The sequence below is a fragment of the Drosophila subpulchrella genome, unplaced genomic scaffold, assembly GCF_014743375.2.
Source record: "Drosophila subpulchrella strain 33 F10 #4 breed RU33 unplaced genomic scaffold, RU_Dsub_v1.1 Primary Assembly Seq418, whole genome shotgun sequence".
NCBI lineage: Eukaryota > Metazoa > Arthropoda > Insecta > Diptera > Drosophilidae > Drosophila > Drosophila subpulchrella.
In genome coordinates, this window is record NW_023665634.1 from 57,246 (window position 1) to 82,333 (window position 25,088).

The window sequence follows — 25,088 nt, forward strand, 5'->3', positions numbered from 1 at the left end:
GGTGGTGGCTTTCCGGAGTGGGATCAACTCTACCCATTTGGAGAACACGTCGTGGAAAACAAGAAGCATAGAGTTTCCCTGTTTCGAACGGGGCAGTGGACCTACGAAGTCGGCACAAAGAATGTCAAAGCGTTCGCTTACGACGCGGGTTAGCATTTTCCCTGCTGCTTTGGTCTGAGCGGTCTTAAATTTCTGGCACGACTCGCGGTGCCGAACATGGTGTTTTCCGTCGCGCTACATGCCGGGTCAGAAATATCTTTGTGACAGGCGGTTAATCGTCTTTCGGGCCCCCAAGTGTCCTGCGGTCGGGGAATCATGACATTCGTATAAGACGCGGGCTCTATGGGGAGAGTTTCCACGGGAAGTAGTCCTCGTCGACAGCTCGGTAACCCATGTTCCTGTACAGCTGGCCGTTCTCTAGCGTATAGTCCGTGAACTTCTCAGGCTCGTCGAGTACCTTGTTCTTCATCTTACCGATCCAGTCGCAGTGGTCCTCGAGCTCGACAGCGCCTTGAAGTACCTCACAGGGCTGTCGCGAAAGTGTATCGGACACGACGTTCAGCTTCCCTCGTCGGTAGCGCACGTCGAATTGGAACTGTTGCAGTTCTAAAGCCCAGAGCGCTATTCGGCCGGAAGGACTCTCGATAGAATTTAACCATTTGAGAGCCAAAAGGTCGGTAATGACTTCGAATCGATAGCCCTCCAAGTAACACCGCATCTTCCTGATGGCCCAGATGACGGCCAGGCACTTTTTCTCTGTCGTCGTATAGTTATGTTCCGCAGGAGTTAGTCGGCGGCTAGCGTATGCGATGACCTTCTATTGACCCTCGATGTCCTGAGATAACACCGCTCCCAAACCGACGTCACTCGCGTCAGTCTGCAAAACAAACTTCTGGTCGAAATCCGGACAACCCAACACGGGGGCGGTAGTCAGGCATCTTCTAATCTCTTTCAAGGCGGTTTGCTGTTCCAGTCCCCAGGTCCACTTCCGACCTTTCTTCAGTAGGGCGGTCACTGGTTGTATGATGGTCGCGAAGCTAGGGACGAACCTCCGATACCATGATGCCATCCCGATCCATTGGCGGAGTTCCTTCAGGTTGGTGGGGTCTTCAACCCATTAATCGCGGACACCTTCTCGGGGTCAGTCTGAATCCCTTCACCACTGATCACATGACCGAGGTAAACCAGTTTTTGCTTGAAGAAAGTACACTTCCTTGGATTTATTCTCAAATTTGCCGCCCGCAATCTGCAGTACACTTCGGCGAGGTTAGAGAAGTGTTGTTCCTCCGTAGCGCTAATGACCATAATGTCATCTAAATAAGCGAAGGCGACCGGCTCCATCTCCGCCCCGATTACGGTATCCAGAGCACGTTGGAACGTGGCGCTGGCGGAGTGCAGCCCAAAGGGCATGACCTTCCTTTGGTATAGTCCCCGACCTGAAACGGTAAAGGCCGTGTATTGGCGACTACCCCTGGTCATGGGTATTTGCCAATAGCCGTTTTTCAGATCCAACGTAGAGATGTACCGTGCGTGACGCAACTTCTCCAGGATGTGATTGATCCTCGGAACCGGATAGGCGTCGGGCACCGAGTGTGCGTTCAACTGTCGGTAGTCAACGCACGCCGGTGTTCGGCGGCATGGAGACTCTCGAACAAAGCTAACTCCCGGTCGATGAAGCTTTGTTGCCCCAGGCTCAAAGGTACGATTTGTCGCTATTCGTCATGCTCTCCGCTTCCATCCTTAAGGGTATCCCAGTGTCGTCTGTCGCGGCCGTGGCCCGCGTAGGCGTCGGGCTGAGAACCTCTGGACCTCCTTGTCTGGAAGTCCCCAATTGGACCTTAAACTCGACAGGGCGTACTGTTTGTCCTCGATCGTCCCTCGGTGGTATGAGCACTGGGAGTAACAACGGATCGCCTACCGCTTGTGGCTCGGGCTGCAAATCAAGGGTGGCTTGCCCACATCGCACGCGCGTTCCTGCGGTCTTGAGGAAATCCATCCCAAGTATCACTCGATCCAACATGATGGGCATCACCAACATGGGTAAGAGTACTGTAGTGCCCGCCAACGTGACCGGAGTTCGCCACAGTTTCGTCACGTCCAGACATGACCGATCGGCCAACTCTATTCTAGTGACCACGTCCCGAACCTCGCCGGCGCGGGCGACCATGCTTGTAAAACTTTCGCTGGCGAATCTCCTCGATGCCCCAGTATCAACGGTGGCGTCCACCCATCTGCTGGGGTCGAGCCGATGCTTCGTTCGTCTCCGCCGCACCCAGATTCCGGCGAAGACGTCCTCCGTTTCCCGAGGCATCCTGACGGCAGCAGTCTATGGTTAGAACTCCTACTCGGCCACAATCCCAACAGAAGTCGCGGCGTGGATTGAGACAGTCTCGACGGAAGTGTCCATTCTCACCGCAGCGGCCGCAGGCCCGCTGCACGTCTACTCGGGAGGTTCCTTGCTCGATCATGCGGTGGGTCACGTGACCTGCCTGTGTAGTACTCTCCGAGCTCCGGAAGGGATTCGGCGACCGTCGAAGTCGCGATCCCTCGCGGCTTCCGCCCGTCACCCCTGGGGCTCCACATCGAATCAACTCGAGTTGTTTGACACTCAATGACGCGAATTCGCCGCGCTTGATCTACAGCCGATACTCAGGAGCCATGTTTTCGTATGCCCGGTACAACTCTTCCTCTTCTCGGTATGTTTTGAAAGAATCTCCTTTCCTCTGCATGTGAGTACGAATCTCATCCTCTAATCTTTCGAAATATCGAGGAGGTAGGAAGAAATCCAGGAATTCCCTCCGGAAAGTTTCCCAAGAGGCAGATTGCAGATGGCTAGTGCGGAACCACCGTGCCGCCGGGCCCTCGAAAATTTCGGACATAGCCCGGGGGATCTCATCCGGATTTATCCTATATGTCGTCATCTTCTCCTCGAGTGCGGCGACGAGAGCCGACGGATCTGAGCTACCGTCGAACCGTAGGTTCCACTTATGCATTTTCTCGGGGAGCAAATGCTGAGTGGGAGTCGTGTTACCTCGTACATTTCGTTCCTGTAGGCCGGTGGCTGAGCGTGTGTGTGGCCGTGTGTCGTTCCCGGCTGTATCCCTCGATGACGCGTTGGTACCTTGATCGGCGCGGCGTCAAAGCCGACGGGGATCCGGAGGGACTCCGCGAATTGTCCCATCTCATCGTTTTTTCCCGACTGCTATACTGTTCCTGCAACTGAGCTAGTCGGGTCCACACCCGTTGTGGGAAGGATCCTGCGCTGACTAGGTTAGCGAACGCCTTCCTGGCCTCCTCGATGGTACCATCCGCTTTAAAGCCAAACTCAACGGCGAGTGAGTTGAGTTCGTCTTTTCGGCGAGCATATATCCAGCAAACTCCTACACCAGGGTTTTTGATAAAATCGGTTTCTTGGGACTCACCGTCTGATTCCTTAGGGGTACTCATCGTCTTATTTTCCTGGGCGAACTTCCTTCTTAAATCCTCCTATTCCTTCCCGACTCTGGGTAGGGGCAGTCGTCTCGACTCTCCGGGCGACTCTTCCCTTTTTACGGTGGTTCTTTAGGCGCTTGGATAAATGTCCAGCTAGTCTCGGCGTCCCTGTTCGGGCGCCACTTGTAAGGATGCTTTCTCGGCCGGGGTACAGATCTCAGTCGGATCAAAGAGTCCTTTACAAAAAATTTGTAAATTAACGAAACACCGGACTAGAGGGTTCCACTCCACAGGGGAACGGGTAGCTTTGAGGATAGTCTTCACCGGAGGTCCTTATTTACGTCGAGGAGGAGGCAGATGACGTTGGTTATGCAGAGTCCAATTCCTGGGCTACGACCTAACGGGCTAGCCGGAGTCTTGTACGTCGTGTCAGAGGTGAATAATCCACTGGGCTGGACCTTCGGGCGAGGCCAAGCCGGGAGAACACTTTGCGGGCGTAAGTCTTGGGTCTCGCGTCGGAGGCAAAAAATCCACCGTTCTGGACCTTCGGGCGAGGCCAAGCCGGGAGAATACTTGGTGGGCGTTAGGTAGCACGAGGGCGGGGCCGCGCACGAGCCCCAGAACGACGAAGGAGCTAGGATTGCGGATAAGTGTCCACGCGCAAATCCCAAAATTACGGAGGAGGCACGAAAACTAGGATTGCGGATAAGGCGGGAAGGGTGTCCACGCGCAAATCCCAAAAACTACAGAGGTAGGAAAACTACTGGACCGAACGGGAAGGGGGTCCACATTTAGGTCCGAAGCAGCAATGTGAACGGGGTAAGTTTAGTTTAGTCTTGGTGCCTGACTGCGAGAAGTAAACACACGATCGAGAGGTGCAATTATATATTCTTTATCGTTTATTCAATTTATCCTCACTGGGGTCCGCTACACCGTTTTGAGCACATGAGAACCTGGTCGTACTAACCTCAGCTGACTTGTTTATATATAAATGTGTATCTTGAAATCGTCCGCGTAACCACCGCGTACAACTTGGTCGCCTACGGTTGTCGGAACACGCGCGATTAGGCGTCCAGGCTGGCCTATGCTGCGATTCTCTACCGGCGGAAAAGCTCGAGGAGCACACGTGGTTTTCGAAGCCTCGCTAAGCCGTGTCAAAATCACACGTCTTACCCGTTCCGCGATCCCGAGAGAGAGACACGCCACGATCGCGTGACCCTCTTCCACTTTCCGGCCTTTTCCTCTATTCGGGATTTCTAGTATTTTCCTACTACTGGTATTTTAGCTCCTTTGCTTTTCTAGTATTTAACATGTCTTGATGAACTATCGGTTGGCGTTGCCACCCCGGGCTCTGAACTTAGCTATAACTTAATTATTCTTAATTAAAGCTTTGATAAAGAAAAAAGAACTTATTGAGGCGCACGCGCCTTCTAGGCGAGTTCGTCACAATATATTTCCGCCAAAAGCCTCGCTGGTATCCAGCCGATTCCGGTTCAGTTCTTCTTATTTTAACCTGCAAGAGAAACGGACGGGAAAGCAATTAAAAATTTCAATTTCAGTTAAAAGGCTAAAAGCCCGAAATATATATTTTTGAGTGGCATCCAGTATTTTTGAATGGCATCCAGCAATCTGAGTGGGATTCAGCAATAGGTGCGGCAGCAAGCCATAAAAGCCAGCCAGCGAAGAAAGATTTGGTTAGAAATTGGTGCGTGTTTAACCTCCAACGAAATACAGGTATTTCTAAAATTCCGGGTGGAAGCCCTAGTAAGTGCTGCCACAAGTTGCCGCCAAGGGCGCATGATTCGGCCAATTTGCTGGAGGATTTACCACCTCACGAAGGCCAAAATCAAAATCGCGTGGCACAATCGTCAGGTATGGTTTTTTGAGTCCCGTATTTTGCCATATCTGTAATTAATTAATTGGCCAGGCATATCGTACCCGAAGTGTAGTTTTTTTTTGGGCGGCCTTGAGGACCAGATGGCAGTTTAATTTGACTATATAACCTGTTCCGATGCCCAACATGCCGCGCATCCGTACACTAGCCAAGTTTTAGGGGGTGCGTGAATCCGTCTGGGAGATTCCCGAGTGGAATATCGCTGCCGCAGACTTAGGGATTTAACCCTTTTCGTGTAAAACCGCCGCGTGTGTGAACGGCCTTAATCTAGCGTGGCACACTGGCCAACCGGGTTTAACCTTAATGAAGATAAAAACTCTGTCTCTTATTGGATCAGTCCTAACCCCGTAATATAACCTAGAACTAACGAAAACTATTTCATTATGTTAAAATTTATATCTAGTAAATACACATTGTCATAACATGAATATTACCTTCCTATGCCTTATTGTCTAAATACCCTAAGTTCCTTTTATAAATATTAGGTATGACTTGTATCGCTATCTACGAAAAATTAATAAGCTTTTCGAACAGAAATAAAACCATGGATCTTAAAGTAACATTGAACTGAACAAGGCTGATGAGTTCTCGGTCGTAGGGTATCAAAGGGGTCACCGAAGCCAAGCATTAGGATGGTGATTCGCATAGCTAACTTTCTCCAAAACTTTTCTGTCCCTATAGATAACTATCCTCTCTTGTCGCTAGCACGCTCATTTCTAATCTTAGTGATAATAATGTGTAGTCAGTACGTGAATCTGTAGGCGCAAGACCTCCACCCCCAAAGCCGACGAGCGAGTACCGAACCCTGTAACAACCCCCGCAACTGCAAATTCCCTATTTCATCCACAGAATCCAATCGTTACCCGCTACACCAAGCAGTTCCCCAAGTGCTCGGTAATATGACCACCCTTGAGTGCACTGGGACTGGACATTGCAGAGTCAGCATAATTGCCATGCGCGACCGCTCTGTATACAAGTAAACATAGTACTTCTTTCTCCCGCGGCGACTCTCCGTCAGCCGCACACATATTTACCCATTTATACATAAATGTCGACCGCCGCTCGGCCGGCTCTCTGCCGACATCGCTGAGCGATATTTAGCTATATGCGCCAATGTAATAGAATTAAAGAGCATTCAATAAAAGAACATTGGAGTGGACTTAAAAAAAAATGTATTAAAATTTATTTATTTTTTTTGGAGCTGCTTTTAAAAAATGTCATAATAAGTTATGCATTGTTAAGAACACAATCCCCGCCCTTGAGATGTGTTTCTCAATATGGAAACCGGTTTCCCTTAATCCTTTTTAATGACGGGCAGCCCATCCCTCGATATTAATGAGCTGAAAACGTCTGTAGAAATCGTTTCTTTTCCAAACCTTTACAAGTAATTTGTTTTCCATTTGTAATTGTCCTTAGATACTTTCCAGTTTGCGGAAAACTGTTTACTCCATCGTTCCAAAAAGTTTTGTGATGTGCATTGGCTAACCAAATTACAATATTTCGAGATTTTGTATTTAGCAAATTAAAACAAGGAAGAACGCTATAGTCGAGTACCTCGACTATCAGATACCCTTTACTCAGCGAAAGGGACCAAAGGGAAATGGAGTTATGCAAGCAGCAAGGCGGTAGACAGATTTAAGCGTTATGGGCGTTAGAGTGTGCGTGGCAAATTTTTTTTTGTATCAATCGATAGGTATAGACGAGACCAATACATTTAGGTTAAAATTTTGTATCTAGCATGAAAATTGTGGGCGCCTCAGGCTTGGGCAGCTTGTGGGCGTTAGAGTGGGCGTGGCAAACTTTTTTTTAGGTCAATCGATAGGTATTGATGAGAACAATACATTTCAGTTAAAATTTTTATTCTAGCATCAAAACTGTAGGAGCCACAGTTGTAGGCGGTTTGTGGGCGTTAGAGTGGGCGTGGCAGGAATATCAGGAATCTGCATGCCTAATCCGAGTACAAGTATTGTAGCTTTAATAGTTTCCGAGATCTCTGCGTTCATACGGACAGATGGACAGACGGACAGATGGACATGGCTAGATCGACTCTGCTAGTGATCCTGATCAAGAATATATATACAAGTACTTTATGGGGTCGGAAACGCTTCTTTCTGCCTGTTACATACTTTCCAACGAATCTAGTATACCCTTTTATTCTACGAGTAACGGGTATAACTATTATTAAAGGTTGTTTTATACTAATCCCAAAAAATAATTCGCTTCGCAAAGCTTTATGTGTTTATCAATTTTCTCTTACAGTTTCGCATTCGGCAAGCAGAGTTGATTAAGTTATAAGTTAACACCCAAAATAATATAAAGATCCAGACATAAGTAGAAGTAAGCATTGATTGCACAACCAATGCCCCCAATAAAGTTCACACGAACTAAGCCACGTGCGCTGAGCTGGAACCATTTGATTAGCGATCGTGGGAATGCAGAGTAGCCAATTTCCAAAGTTGATCGAACCCAGCCAAGTGCATACAACAATAACAATAACTTAAATGCATTGGCCAATGACAACTAAATTTGGTCAACAGCGACAGCGATGAAGAGCAGCAGCCAATGAAAATGAAGAACGCTGGCAGAAACAGCAGCAGCGGCAGAGACGGTGGCAGCGATGGATCGACACGTAGTTATAATGAATAATTGTTTAGCTTAAGTAAAATCAGTTCTTAATCCAACTCAATAAAGAAAAGATTGATATTTTTTATAAAAAACTAATTACCAGTCTTTTAACTGGCGCCCGAACAGGGACAGCAATACTGTCACTCCTAAAAACAGGACTTGTACCCAGCGGGGATAATCAGGCCAAAAGTTAATCGCCGTGATCCCTCTAGTATCCGTTTGGAGGGAACGTCTAATAAGGTGCAGAGGAGGCCCCTAGTAAACCCGCACTCAGGAGAGATCGCTGCAGCGTGGGATAAACCGCAATCCGCCGAGCCTGCCGACACGAGAGCACGCCGAGAAATGCTATTACTGTAAGGATAGTTTTAAGGAATACATAAAAAAAAACTTGTTATAAAAAAAATATTACAAAAATATGAAGAATAAGACCCATACCATAGTTTTTAAGAAAAAACCACACACGACATAAAATTCACAGCATAAGCAAACCCCGCACTATAATTCTTTAAGGCAACAAAATTCCTAATTCGGAATAATTAAAATTAAAAATTTAACTGTATTTCGTTGCTCATATATCCCAAATGACTGAACAAGATTTAGCAGACAGACTCGCGAATCTTGCCACACCTTCGTCAGTTAGTAACGTACAAACAAACACGCGAATCATGACCGAGAGGGAAATCGAGGAAAAAATAAAAACAGTACTAGAGGCAAACCTTAGTAGCCTAGTAAACGAAATACTTAACCCCAATAAAGATTTTTCTAAGTATACAGATGAAACAATTTAAAGAGAATTAGAGCACAATCTTAGTGACAGATAAATTACCAGACATCGTGGACACGTAGAGATTTTTCAGGAAACAAAAGTGAATATTCGTCATGGAAGAAAAGTGTCGAAGGGTGTTAAAAATTTACGAACTCAGAATTGGCTCCCCAAAATATTATGGAATTCTTTTAGATATCCGAATCAAAATTACCGGAATTAATACCGCCTTAGATTGGACAGCTATTTCAAAATGCCTTACAGCACATTTTGCTGACAAACGTGACCTAAAAACTTTGGAATATCAGCTCTATGCTCTTAATCAAGGTAGCGATAGTATAGTTGATTATTATCAGGCCGTGTACCAACAGTTGTCACTAATTTTAAACCGAATTGGCAACTTAGATGCCTCACAAGAAACTGTGCAGTCTCTGACAGCCATGTACAGATAAAAAGCCTTGGACACCTTTGTCAGAGGCCTTAACGGAAACTTGGCACAATTACTGGCCATTAAAGAGCCACATGATTTAGGACATGCCCTACATCTTTGCATGCTAGAACCAAAATACAAGGAATAGTCAGTCACCAAAAATTCCTTATTTAGGAAGGGCACCTATGCTACCACCCAAACCCCAACAGCCTTATAGGATGGTCAAACAAAACTTCCATCCACAACTCTATCATAACCCAAACCAAATACATTTAGTACCCATAACTGCCCAGCTACTCAGACTAACCAATTCAGATCTTATAACCAACCCTATACAAACCAGGCCAGTGCAGTAGCATCTTACAACACACCAAAACCTCCCCCACGACCCCAACCGAAACCGGTACCTATGGATGTCGATCAGTCAATTCGCTCACGTCATATAAATTATATGAACAGAACAGCAAATAATGGTTATGCAGGGAAAAGACCTCTCAGCACTGCCAACGTTCCAAATACTAACAAAATATTTATCCAGAGACAGAAGGAAATGCACAGAAAAATTTAGCGGAAGTTACATCAAGCCCAGAAAAAGAGTATTATCAGTTGGCAGAAGAAAATAATGTAAACGAGCTTCAGGAGGAGTATGTATGGCAAAACGATATTGAGCAACAGGAATAAATAGATATGTCAGAGCTTCATGTTTTAGAGTAAATCGTTCCTCATTACCTTACTTTAAAGTGACCACGGGGAACGAAAAATCATAAAATTTTTAATAGACACAGGCTCAAATCAAAATTATATTCAAAACCAATTGGTACCAAAACCAAATCAAAATGAGAAACAATTTACCGTCAGCTCAGTTGGAGGTACCACTAAAATAACACAATATGCAATACTTAAGCTCCCTAACATTTCAGATACAACCATGAAATTTTTTTTACTAAAGACACTAACAACCTTTCACGGTATACTGGGCAAAGACTCAATGAACAGTCTAGGAGCAATTATAGATGTACAGAACGATACATTAATTCTTGGAAATAAGCGCAAAATTAAAATTCACCAATTATTATTAGTATTATTTATTGTTTTAGGCTTCCTAACGCTACAAGTTCTAAAACTTATAAATTACAGCGCTAGTCACAACTGGTAAACATATTTAAATTTGGACAAAATTGGTTCTTAAATCTAATGACATACATTGTTACATTTATTGTTGAACATTTAGATAAATAGAAATGAAGTTAAATCGAAATTAAAAAAAGGTTTTGGGTATAAGTCGCAATGTTAAAATAGGATAATATACCTTATAGTAGACTAGAACTGCTACTTTTTAGGTGTGAGAGAAGTTTTGTCTTAAATATTTTTGCGCTCCTAGTTTCTTTTATGTAATTGGGAAGCTCGTTCCACGTTCTAATCGCATTTATAAAAAATTGTCTATTTGAAAGCAGAAACCTGTGTCGGATGCAAATAATATTCTTTGTTCTTGTAGATCTGGAGAATTGTAATTTTTCAAATAAGTACGATGGCTCCCTGATGTATATAACTTTGTGTAAAAAGATTATTAGCAACACAAGCAGTAAATACAATTGGACCGCAAGTCGGCCATATGACCGAGTTTTAGAAATCAATCATAAATCTCCTCATACAAAGTCACAAAACCCTCTTTACAGATCCCGATACGAAGTTAGCATACACAGCTAAAGTAGTAGGCAAGATCAGAACTTCGTCCGATTCCCCAGTTTACAGAAAACATTACCCATACCCAATATCATTAAAACAGGAAGTAGAAAAACAAATAAACGAGATGCTAAAAGATGGCATTATATACCATTATTATACCATACAATGCACCAGTCTGGGTAGTCCCGAAAAAAGCCGGCCACTCAGAAGAAAAAAAGTAGAGATTAGTAATCGACTATAGGAAACTCAATGAAGTTTCTATCTCAGATCGGTACCCGATCCCCGAAATAGGCGAAATTATTGCGCAACTCGGAGACAATAAGTATTTTTTAGTACTATACCTCAAGAGTGGTTTTCACCAAATACCACTGAAAGACACGGTGGAAAATATGAATTTACCAGACTTCCGTTCGGTCTAATAAATTCCCCGTCCATTTTTCAAAGAGCTTTAGACGACATACTGAGAGAATACATAGGGAAAATCTGCTATGTATACGTGGACGATATCATAGTCTTTAGCAAAAATGAAGTAGACTACCGTCAAAATTTCGGAAAGGTATTTTCAACCCTACAAAACGCAAACATGCTAGTCCAAATAGAGAAATGCCATTTTTTTCAAAAACGAAGTCGGTTTCTTGGGGTATACAATATCAGAAAATTGAGTTAAAACCAACATAGATAAAATAAAAGCGATGACAAAATTTCCGGTCCCGAAAACATAAAAAGATCTCCGTTCTTTTCTGGGGATGACAGGTTATTATAGGCGGTTCATAAAAGACAATGCAAAAATAGCAAAACCCTTAACCATCCTTCTAAGAGGCGAAGAAGGCCGTATATCTAAGACCAAGTCAAGCAGAACTGCTATAGACCTGAGCAAAGACGCGATTACAGCATTCGAGAAACTTAAGCATACCCTCGTCTCCAGAGACGTTACCCTTGCATATCCAGATTTTTGGAAAAGAATTCAAGCTGACTACCGATGCTTCAAGCTACGCAATAGGCGCGGTATTGGAACAAAATCATAGGCCAATAACGTTTATTTCGCGCACCCTGTCAAAAACCGAAGAGAACTATGCAACCAATGAAAGAGAGATGCTTGCTATAGTTTGGGCCCTCCAAAGCCTGAGGCATTACCTCTACGGGTATTCGAAGGAAGGAATATACACGGATCACCAACCTCTGAGTTTTTCAAATAGCGTAAATAATCATAACGCTAAGCTAAAACGCTGCAGAGATCTCATTGGCGAATATAACCACGAGATCAGCTACAAGCCTGGAGTAGCTAACGTAGTTGCGGATGCGTTATCCCGAGCCCCCGCTGAAATTAATTCTATCAGTTCCTCAGGATCACACAACCTCATATTTTCGGTAGAAGCTCCAATTAATGTATTTAAAAACCAGATATATTTACAGACAGATGACACAGATTCCTTTAGCTTCGAAATACCATATCCAACATATCACAGACATATTATTAAACAAAAATCTTATACAGAAGAAAAACTTATAGCAACTTTAGCTGACAGACTTGACCCTAAACTTATAAACGGAATCTTTACATCCGAAGAAGTAATGGGAAAAATTCAAAACATTTACCCCACCTATTTTAAATCATTTAACGTAAGGTTCACCCAAAGCAAAATAGACAACGTAACTTCAGAATCTCAACAAAACGAAATAATTACACTCGAACATAAAAGAGCCCATAGAGATGCAAAAGAAAATAAAATACAAATTTTAAAAAATTATTCAAACAATAGTTCAAGCCTGTCAAACTTGTAAAGCAGTGGTCGGCACACACATACCATCACAAGTTTGCCTTGCATTAGTGTGAGTATAAAAAACACGAAGTTGGAGCGCATCGCGCTGAAGCCTGACGTTTCTCTGTTTTGCACTGAGAATCTTTGCCGCAGCAACAAAAAAGCGCGCCGAAGCTGATAGAAAAAATACCCGAAGACTCATGCCGAAGTCATATGAACATCTACGTTATACCTTAGCGAGCAGAGGATGGGCAGAACACTTCCCTATGCTCACTAGATAGGCCGCTGCCGACCCCTGTTGTGAAGAATCAAAATACCATAGACACACCCCAAAGGAGAAATCTAACCGACCCCCATTCCGAAATACCCCGGAGAAATAGTTCACATTGATATTTATATCACAGAAAAACATAGAGTCTTATCGGAAATCGACAAATTTTCAAAATATGCTCAAGTAAACATTTTAGAGTCAAGAGCATCCGAAGATATTAAAAATCCGTTGAGGGAAATGTTAATTGCTTTCGGTATGCCGAAATGGATAATAATGGACAATGAACGCACACTAGGCTCAGCAGCAATCAAGTTTATGTAAGAAGATGAACTCAAAATATCAGTGCACACGACTGCTCCGTATGCATCGACAAGTAACGGACAAATAGAGAGGTTTCATTCAACTCTATCCGAAATCATGCGGTGCCTCAAAAAAGGCAACGGGAGCATGACATTTGAGGACTTAATCTTTAAAGCCGTTCAGGAATATAATAAATCGATCCATTCGATAACAAAAGAAAGTCCGATAGATATATTTTTTAGAAGCACAGTCTCCAGTTCAGCAGAAGATCTAGAAAAAAAAACGAGAAGAAATCAGACAGAAAATCCAGAAAAAACAAACAGCCGACCTCGAATATCATAACCAGGGCAAAGTACAACCAAAACTTTTTAAGCCAGTCGATACAGTCCACGTAAAAATAGATAGAAGGCTAGGAAGCAAACTTACACCTAGATACAAAGCTGAGAAAGTAGCAGAAAACAAAATGACCACTATTAAAACACAAACAGGAAAAATCATACATAACAATAATATAAGAACATAATTTTTCAGACTATTTTTACCAACATGCTTGTGGATAACTACAGTCCTCGACTATTCCAACTCACAAATCATCTCAGTCGAAACCGGATTAGCGGCTAAGCAAGATGGAACATTTAAAATCATCCACATCTTTAACTTACTCAGCTATGAAGAAACTCTTGCGAAGCTAGAAGAATCATTTCACTCACTCACCTCATCTTATCCATTACACCCCTACCTTTCCTACGAATTAAAACAGATTCATACTGATTTACGCATACTTCAAACTGAAACAAGGAAGAACGCTATAGTCGAGTATCTCGACTATCAGATACCCGTTACTCAGCTAAAGGGACCAAAGGGAAATGGAAATATGCTAGCAGCAAAGCGAGATTAAAATGCGCCACCTACCGGCGGAAGACAGATTTAAGCGTTATGGGCGTTAGAGTGGGCGTGGATCAATCGATACGTATTGACGAGACCAATACAATTCAGTTAAAATTTTTTATCTAGCATAAAAATTGTGGGCGTCATAGGTTTGGGCGGTTTCTGAGCCTATGAGTGGGCGTGGCATATTCGCGTAACACACTTGCGCTGCGTACAAGGCTACGGAATCTAAAACTGAGATCCCAAATCTCTATCTTTGATAGTTTCCGAGAGCGTGGAAAATTTTTTTTTTGGTCAATCGATAGGTACTGATGAGAACAACACATTTCAGTTAAAATTTTTATTCTGGCATCATAACTATAGGAACCACAGTTTTGGGCGGTTTGTGGGCGTTAGAGTAGGCGTGGCACTCTGTTAAAACAAACTTGCGCTGCGTAAAAAGCTCAAGAATCATGCCAAATCTCAATAGCCTAGCTCTTATAGTTTCCGAGATCAGCGTTCATCCAGACAGACAGACAGACGGACATGGCTAGATCGACTCGGCTAGTGATCCTGATCAGAATATATATACGCTTGTTACATACTTTCCAACGAATCTAATATACCCTTTTACTCTACGAGTAACGGGTATAAAAAGACAAAAAAGGGAAATTGAAGCAATAGGTACCGCATGGAAATGGCTGGCAGGATCACCAGACCACCACGACTAAGAAATCTTAGAAAATAAGATAAGTGAGCAATTAGAAAACAACAATAAACAGGTAGTAATTAACAGATTAATTAATCAAAACATTAACCAACTTACTAATGCCACTAATGCAATATTGAAAGTTACCCAGAGTTCGGAAGAAATAGCAAATCAGAAAGCAAATATTTTAAAGTATAAAATTCAATTTAAAAAAGAAGAAATAACCAAAATTTGTACGCAATTACATGGGCCAAATCGAAAACAATAAATTCTTTTGTATTTACAAGCACAGAAAACACATTAGTCGAAGATATTTCTAAAAAAGAAAACAACTTATTTTTTAACATATAGGAATTATTGGAATTTGCTAAAGTTAAATAAGCCACAAATGGCAACGACCCCATTTATTTTATTAGCCTCCAAACCATTAAAACGGATAATTGTAGAATTTTAAAAATTAAAGCAATTAAAAAAGCCCAAGTAATCAATGAAATAAAATACGAAAATTTGTTAGAATGTAAGAGACAATTATTTGCAAATTAAAAATCCTTGTGAATCCCATAATGATAAGACAATTTGTAATTCAGAAAATCGGTTAGATTTAAGCAATGATACTTGCGTAAACGCTCTCTTGAACTTTCGAGAACCAGAATGTAAGTTGATCAACAATCAACACATACCGGATTTCGAGGAAATACTGCCAGGCACCATACTGCTTAACGACTTCATTGGGCCAGTCTCGCTAGTCGAAAAACTTCTACAACTGCAAGGTTCTTTCATAATACAATACCGTAATTCAACCGTAACTATTGGCGAAACTTCTTACAAGTCACGGGAAATCAACATGGTCGAACCAGAACCTCCGTTATTCCAACTAATGGGAGAAAAGACGAAGCTAGAGGAAGTTCTATCACTACAAATGGTCAAGGAACTCAACATCAACAACACAAAAGCGCTGGAAAAACTAAGAAGGAAGACAACTATATAATCTTCCGTTAGTTACGGATCCGCCATCATCCTACTTCTACTAATAATAGGATCGATCACGGAACTCCTACGAAGACAGAAGTCAACGGAAAGAACATCGGCTTCCATTCCGGACCTATACTCTACTACGTTGCGACCGAGAACATTCGCGTTTAAGGAGGGAAGAGTTAACATCCAAAATAATATAAAGATCCAGACATAAATAGAAGTAAGCATTGATTGCACAACTAATGCCCCCAATAAAGTTCACACGAACTAAGCCACGTGCGTTGAGCTAGCACCTTTTGATTAGCGATCTTGGGAATGCAGAATAGCCAAAGTTGACCGAAGTAGAAGTAAGCATTGATTGCACAATCAATGCCCCCAATAAAGTTCACACGAGCTAAGCCACGCGCGCTGAGCTTGCACCTTTTAATTAGCGATCGTTGGAATGCAGAGTAGCCAATTTCCAAAGTTGATCGAACCCAGCCAAGTGCATACAACAATAACAATAACATAAATGCATTGGCCAATGACAACTAAATTTGGTCAACAGCGACAGCGATGAAGAGCAGCAGCCAATGACAATGAAGAACGCTGGCAGAAACAGCAGCAGCGGCAGAGACGGTGGCAGCGATGGATAGACGAGTAGTTATAATGAGTAATTGTTTAGCTTAAGTAAAATCAGTTCTTAATCCAACTCAAAAAAAAAAACAATCTTTTCTTTTATGTTTTACAAATTTTTTCTGTAAAAATAATAGTTTTCGTTCAAAACACTAAATAAGATTACTTTTTCACAAGGTTTGAAAATAATAAGCCGTTGGAGCACACTTTCGTCATTTTGCCCGGTATCGCACGGAAGCTTGTTGTAATATCGGCGTGTCGATATCGATGTCGATGTCACTCGTTGTTTTTGTGATGGTACGACCGAAACACGAGAACGGCGCTAAAATTTTTAAGAACACGAAATTAAAATAAAAAAGTCTAAATGAAAAGTTGTCGTAGTTAAATATAAAGGTAAGAAAAAAAATAAAATTCTAATTATAGAAATGGAAATAAAATGTAATGTAATGTACAAATAGTTTAAAAAAAAAGCATTTCTAATGTAGCAAGAAAAACTTTTTTAAACAAAAATCGCGGTAATCTTTGATTAAAAAAATTTTTGTCTGCGGCGCTTTCCTTTCTTGGTTCTTAGTACTATCTTCGGTATGTATGTGTGTGCGTGGTTTTATTTTTTACTGTATATTTCGCTAAATGGGAAAAAGGAACATGAACACGATATTATCGACGCCATTTTATGGCGGGATATTTCAATATTTTTAAATGCTCACCTCCTATTTAAAATATTTCTTTTAGGCTTTTTCGAAAACCATTAAGATTTCGGAAAAAATGATAATATAAAAAACGATATATCGTAAAAAAATTTGAAAAAGGTCCATCACCTAAATTGCTGTTATCGATTAATCGAAACTATCTGACGCCATTTTTCGGGCGGGATATTGCAATATTTTTCAAAGTTCACCTCCCATTTAAAATATTTCCTTTAGATTTTTTTCGAAAACCATTAAGTTTTCGGAAAAAATGATTATAACAAATAAGATCCGTTTTATATATATCTTTTGTTTTTGTCTGAAACATTTTTTGATTTTCCTTATATTTTCGAAAAAAACAGCAAAATTCCAAAAATGTTATGATTTTAACAGTTATTTTCCAAGATCCCAGCTTTGACTATTTTTCCCGTAATCAGGACCCGAAAACACGTCGATATGGAAAGTTTGCACAAAATCAGGCGTTGGAGCTAAATGGAAGTTTATCCGAAATTTGAACCGTCTGGCTCATTTCCGAGATCACAGCGTTCACTCGAATCGAGGGACATGGCTAGATCGACTCGGCTGGTTATCCTGATAAAGAATATATTTATGGGGTCGGTGACGCTTCCTTCTACCTGTTACATTGATTAGGCAAGAATCTATACAATAGAAAGTGCATTTATTTACTAGGTGGTATAATACCGTATTCAAACTCTCTTTGAAGGTCCTGGAAACTTTAAACATTCTTAAAAAACCCAACAGGCGGTAACTTCTGAACCACTAAAGCTACACCCTGTGCTATATGTCGTTAAAAAGGTATATTGAAATACTATGGAATTTTTTTGACATAATTTGTCTTATTACCATGGTTTGACAATTATGGCCAAAAGGTAAAAATATACGTTTGTTAGCTCTTTGGGCTATTGGTCAATAGAACATGCCTTTGAAAGCGAGAAGCTTATTTATTTTACTGGAGCGTCCAGATTAAAAACATTTCGTATCACAACTTTTGTATCTTGAATTTGCGAACGTCACTAAATTTTTAATCATTAAGAGGAGTTTTTGTATGACTCTTCATCAGGATCACATCTAGTTATGCCCGTTTATCTGTCTGTCCGTGTGAACGCTGTGATCTCGAAAACCATAAGAGCAATAAGGTTGGGAATAAGCACACAGATTTTAGGGGTTCTTGCTTAGACCATGTTGTGCCACGACCACTCAAACGCTTATTAACTTAACAACGCAAATAAGAAAGTTGAATTCGTTAAGTCGATCTTACTATGTAGTCAAGAACCTCTTAATCAAAGATTTATTTTCTTATTTCCTTACTTTAATTTTTCAATCACCCCTGTTCCAGTTTTCACATCCGTAAGACTCACACAGATACGAATTTCCCAAACCTGTTCCAAGGCTCATTTGCGAAAGAACTACACGGACTCGAATTTCCCTCTGTTGTTAAACCTAGTACTCACATCGACGAAAACCGAGAGCTAACCATAGAAGTGAGCGAGAGGCAAATACGCGGCTAACGCTTTTCGTCAGGTCTGTTTTACAGCGCGGTACTCAGATGAGCTAAGGAAATACCAGAGAATATACCAGATTTAGCGAGTGAATTTCGAAGTTCGCCGTTAGCCACGGCTCAAAGAATAAGAAATTTAATCTTTAGCGGTGTTCGAGCAAAGGCGGGTGTGGAAACAACAAATTAAAAATGGAAGGAAAACCAATCTTTTTAGCAGAACCAGCAGTAATACCATCTCTCCGGACACCACCACCATCAGCTACTTGGCAGCGGAGCTGGAGGACGCGGTGGCTCCTATAGGGAGGAGGAAAATAGAGCGCCCGCTAAGAAACAGTTGGAGAAACCATAGCCAGTCATTGCCAGGATGTTGGGCGGGGCAACCCCGTTTCCAATCCGGCTCCCACTTTCTCAAGGTCCAATATGCCCATTGGGACTCGGAACTGGACTGCGGTGGCGCGAGAAAGATGGCGAAACATCCGTGGGACGAGAAGGAGGCTTAAACAACTCATTTACAAAAATAAAAACATTCGTTGAACATTCCATATATTTATACCCGTTACTCGTAGAGTAAAAGGGTATACTAGATTCGTCGGAAAGTATGTAACAGGCAGAAGGAAGCGTTTCCGACCCCATAAAGTATATATATTCTTGATCAGGATCACTAGCCGAGTCGATCTAGCCATGTCCGTCTGTCCGTCTGTCCGTATGAACGCTGAGATCTCGGAAACTATAAGAGCTACAATACTAGGATTAGGCATGCAGATTCCTGAGATTCCTGCGCAGCGCAAGTTTGTTTCAGAAGAGTGTCACGCCCACTCTAACGCCCACAAACCGCCCAAAACTGTGGCTCCTACAGTTTTCATGCTAGAATAAAAATTTTAACTGAAATGTATTGTTCTCATCAATACTTACCGATTGACCTAAAAAAAGTTTGCCACGCCCACTTTAACGCCCACAAACCGCCTACAAACTTCAAAAAATCGTAAATATGAACGCGGATATTTCGGAAAATATCAAAGATAGAGAAACGGGATTTCAACTTTGCCACGCCCACTCTAACGCCCACAACGCTTAAATCTGTCTACCGCCGGTAGGTGGCGCATTTGCTGCTTGCATATCTCCATTTTCCTTTGGTCCCTTTAGCTGAGTAACGGGTATCTGATAGTCGAGGTACTCGACTAAAGCGTTCTTCCTTGTTTTATTTTTATTAATTTGGCACCAGCAGACTCTCCTTTTTTTAAATTGCTCCAATTGATTTATTTTCCGTTTGTCAACAAACCCAGCTGTTTGACAGTAAGACCATGCTAGATGCTTTGCGGGTGAACTTTGAATACATCGGTCACACTACAAAGAAAAAGTTTTTCTACTAGTGAAACTCTTAGCCGATCTGAGTACTAGGCTTAGCTCTTTAAACTTCTGAAAAATTCTTATGGAAACTTTCCGCCAAGAATTTGGCTGTAGATTTAAATCCGACAGCATGAACATTAATTGTTTAAAATTAATTCGAGATTGCTAAATGCAAAAGATTGTTATTTAATGTTCATAATTGCATCATTAAAATTTAAACTAATTGCATACTGGAATTATAATTAATAATTTTGTAGTTTCACCTCAAAGCCCGGTAAATTCGAACCTATACAATTTTTGCACATTCGCCGCCCATGTTCTGAAAACTGCTCGGATTTGGCTCAAACGGGCTAGGGTTGTCATGGTAGGCAATAAAAAAGTATGTATTTTGTTGAGATGAGATCTGAACACTCTTTATTTTGTTCGTTGTACTAAACATAAAGAAGATATATAAAGACTCGTAGAGTAAAAGGATATACTAGATTCGACGGAAAGTATGTAACAGGTAGAAGGAAGCATTTCCGACCCCATAAAGTATATATAGCTGACATCTCGGAAACTATAAGAGCTATTTGAATTTGGCATGGAGATTCCTGAGCTTCTTGCGCAGCGCAAGTTTGTTTCACCAGGATGCCACGCCCACTCTAAAGCCCACAAGCCGCCCACAACTGTGGCTCCTACAGTTTTGATGCTAGAATAAAAATGCTAACTGAAATGTATTGTTCTCATCAGCACCTATCAATTGACCAAAAAAATAGTTTGCCACGCCCACTTTAACGCCCACAAACTTCAAAAATTCGTAAATATGAACGCGGATATCTCAGAATCTATCAAAGATAGAGAATTGAGATTTAGATTCCGTAGCCTTGTACGCAGCGCATGTTTGTTACGCGAATATGCCACGCCCTTTCTAACGCCCACAAACCGCCCAAGCCTGTGGCGCCCACAATTTTCATGCTAGATACAAAATTTTAACTGAAATGTCTTGGTCTTGTCAATACCTATCGATTGATTTAAAAAAAAGTTAGCCGCGCCCACTCTAACGCCCACAAACCGCCCAAGCCTGTGGCGCCTACAATTTTCGTTCTAGATAAAAATTTTTAACTTAAATGTATTGGTCTCGTCAATACCTATCGATTGATTTAAAAAAAACTTTGCCACGCCCACTCTAAGTAAGTATGAACGTGGATATCTCGGAAACTATCAAGGATAGAGAATTAGGATCTCAGATTTAGATTCCGTAGCCTTGTACGCAGCGCAAGTTTGTCACGCGAATATGACACGCCCACTCTAACGCTCACAAGCCGCCCAAACCTGTGGCGCCCACAATTTTTATGCTAAATAAAAAATTTTAACTGAAATGTATTAGTCTCGTCAATACCTATCGATTGACCCAAAAAAAGTTTTCCACGCCCACTCTAACGCCCATAGTGCTTAAATCTGTCTACCGCCAACATAACCATATATTGTGATCAGGGGTAGGTGGCGCATTTCAGTCTCGCTCTGCTGCTTGCATATCTCCATTTCCCTTTTGTCCCTTTAGCTGAGTAACGGGTATGTGATAGCCGAGGTACTCGACTAGAGCGTTCTTCCTTGTTTTTGATGAACTCGGCAACTCTTTTTGTCAAGAGACTGTCGCTGGGAATTTCCCTAAGAAAATTACCCAAGAAGTAAGGAAATGTTATTATGTTAAAGGTAATTCCGACAATGTTAACGAACTAACTTTCGATTGGAAACTGGAACAGGACCGAAAACCTATTGATTGACCTTGAAAAAATTTTGACACTTTATATGAAGTCTATACATATTCTTGATCAGGATCACTAGAAAATAATTTGAACGGAAATGTATTTGTCTCGTCAATATCCAATTGATTGACCTAAAACAAATTTTACCACGCCCACTATAACGCCCACAAAAGCCCATAACGCTTAAATGTGTCTGCCGCCATCATAACCATTTATTGAGATCGCGGGTAGGATGCGCTTTACAATCTCGCTTTGCTGCTTGCATATCTCAATTTCCTTTTGGTCCCTTTAGCTGAATAACGGGTATCTGATAGTCGAGGCAGTCCACTAAAGCGTTCTTCCTTGTTTTTCTTTAATCAATATAAAATTGGATCTCTATTTATTTACCTCGATTGCTGCTAGAAAAACTTATTAGTTTTGATTTTCAATTTTAAAATGTGTTCGCCAAAAATTCACCACCGCAGGATCCTGAAAAAAAAGGAGCTCTAAGTTTGAAAATGCTGTGTTTTTAGCTTTTTTTGAACCGCAATTACAATCGAACGAAAGATAGAGTCATAGGCATACAGTTATAAGGGAAAGAAGACATAGTCTTAGACATACAGCTGCGGTCGAAATAATAGTAGCGCCCCCGCCCTTCATCTTTAAAACTAGCTTGTTGTCATCTTATCCAATTCGACCAAGTATGATTTACAATCATTAAAATACAAACAGAAGATAAGTTACAACAACCAAGTTTTAAATATGAAGGGAATTAGCAATACTATTACAGTGGTCGGCATAAGTATTTTGACAAAATAAAAGTTAAGTATACTCATAACTTGAATTTACTTCTTGTAAACTATAGGCATCAATGGAAAGGTAATTTCAATGCCGTTTGAATGATACAATACATTTCTTTACCCATTCAGTACTTATTGAAAAGGACGAATTTGTGTAAATCAACTTTGAAATTTAAAAAAAAAACTTTTTTCCTCGTCTTGAAAACTTAAATTTTTTGATGCAAAAAGTTTCTTCAAACAAAAATAATAGTAACTGCAAAAAGAATTTTTCAAATATCATTTTGCTTATATTTTTTATGATTTTTTGAAAGTGACAATGTCGGAAAAAATTTGTATGAAAAAGACAAAAATATGGCTCAAATGCCTGTTTTTAAGCATTTTCAAAAATTCATAAAAAATATAAGAAAAATGATTTTTGAAAAATTCTTTTTGCAGTTACTATTGTTTTTGTTTGAAGAAACTTTTTGCATCAAAAAATTTAAGTTTTCAAGACGAGGAAAAAAGTTTTTTTTTTAAATTTCAAAGTTGATTTACACAAATTCGTCCTTTTCAATAAGTACTGAATGGGTAAAGAAATGTATTGTATCATTCAAACGGCATTGAAATTACCTTTCCATTGATGCCTATAGTTTACAAGAAGTAAATTCAAGTTATGAGTATACTTAACTTTTATTTTGTCAAAATACTTATGCCGACCACTGTATGTATGACAGTGTTTCCTTAAAAAACTCAAAATTATTTATCGAATTGAGTTCGAATGATAGAGAGTGACACTTTTTAAATGAAAAAACCAACTGAGATCGGAGATCGTATTACTGGTGGTTCTGCTAAAAATAAACTTCTATTAGTACAACTCAACCAAATTCTTCTGGCCAGATCTTACTTTCTTTGCGAGGACACGCCCGGCAGGATGTCCGTGTAGGGAGCGAAGTCCCACTCGGCATGTTCTTCCCACTGGGATTCCCTAGCGGATATGCTCCAGCACTGCAACTATTATGCGGATTTTCCCTGTTGTGGTATTTCTTCCTGTCGGTGAAATCCCACAATAATGGGCAACAGCTTGGATTAGGCGTCCTATTTGATCTGCACTGATCTCCTGCAGTCGATTTTGGGGGTTTCCTTCCATTTTAAATTTATAGTTTCCACACCGCCTTTGCACGAACACCTCCAAAGATTAAATTTATTTTTATATGGGCCGCGGCTAACGGCGTTCATCAAAATTCACTCGCTAAATCTGGTATTTTTCTAGTATTTTTTCTGATTTTATCTTAGCTCATCTGAGTACCGCGCTGAAAAACAGACCCGACGAAAAGCGTTAGCCGCGGGCTTGCCTCTCGCTCAATCCTATGATTATCTCGCGGTTTTAGTTACTAAATACTAGGCTTTAGTTACTAAATTAAATGTGTTAGGTGTGTAACGGGAATATCAAAGTCGATGCACTCCTTTATAGCATTCTCTCTTGTTTTTATGGAAGGCGTGACTACTTAAGTTTAATAACTTTGACGTGACTGAGCGTTTCTGCAAAGCTTGGCAGTTTGGTATAAATAGCAGTGACATCATCTAGAGAGTTCAACAGATATTGCTCTATTAAAATGCAGTTCAAATCAAGTTGTCGGCCAGCCAATCTCCAGTCGATACTGTTAATGGCATTAGCTGTGAATGCCTGTTGCCACTCCAGTGTGAAAACGTTGCCCAAGAGCAGCATTATTCTGGAAACACATATTCCAATGAAACGCGTAAACGATGCAAGACTATTAAATGGAAGCCCTTGGAGCGATGTTTGGCCCAGCTGGAGTGGTAGAAACTCGCTGGGACTCGGGCCCACACCTAGTGAAGTGGCAAACGCGTTGTCAGTGGCTAAACAGGCCTCAGTCAACGTTGTTATTGCTCAACAACAATTACAGACTGCAAAGGAAAATGTATTAAATCAACAGAGAATAGCCACAGAAAAGCAAACGCAGGCCGTAATAATGAAGCAAAAGTTTCAGGCGGCAGCTTCACTACAGCGTTCAGAGGCTATTCAACAACGACTTGCAGCATCAAAGGCAGCGGTGGCTCAAGCTGCAGCACATGCTGCTGCAATTGAGATTCAGAATACTGAACACGAAGCGGCCAAGCTAAGCCATTTTACTCGAAATGCTCAACCTAGTGCTGGACACCACATCTCTTCTTTACCACCAACAAAAAATCATTTGCCTATATCTTATTTCGAACCTATTAATTTTGGGTCCTGGGTTGATAATCAGGCTCATTTTGTGTAAAATGTAAAAAAAATGGCATGACATCAAACAGTAAAAGTTAAGTTTAGTATAAGGGCATACAAAAATAAAATTGTGTTACGAACATCCATTGCCTTTCTCTGCCTAGATGTTTGCATGTAATATAATATAAATATAATATAATAATATAATATAAGTAATATAATATAAATATTTTTTTAGCAGAACCACCAGTAATACGATATCCGACGACCTCTTCATTAGGACTCCGGACACTACCACCATCAGCTACTTGGCCAGCTTAAGCGGAGCTTGAGGACCCGCTGGCTTCTATACGGAGGAGGAAAATAGGGCACCCACTAAGGAATAGTTGGAGAAGCCATAGCCAGGATGCTGGGCGTCTTCCTGCAGTATCAGCGGATCAACCCCGTTCCCGATCCGGCTCCCACTTCCTCAAGGTACA

General features: G+C 41.4%; 1 protein-coding gene across 1 annotated transcript; it reads left to right on the forward strand.

Moving 5' to 3' along the window:
• The first annotated feature begins 23,735 nt into the window (after positions 1-23,735).
• Positions 23,736-24,751, forward strand: LOC119562290. Its single transcript, XM_037875457.1, has one exon. The coding sequence runs from the start codon at positions 23,999-24,001 to the stop codon at positions 24,665-24,667; it is 669 nt and encodes a 222-aa protein (XP_037731385.1). The 5' UTR covers positions 23,736-23,998; the 3' UTR covers positions 24,668-24,751.
• Positions 24,752-25,088: the final 337 nt, after the last annotated feature.

What these genes read in the sequence shown, in the direction of transcription:
- LOC119562290 (XM_037875457.1), top strand. Translation starts at nt 23,999, where the DNA reads ATGCAGTTCAAATCAAGTTGTCGGCCAGCCAATCTCCAGTCGATACTG.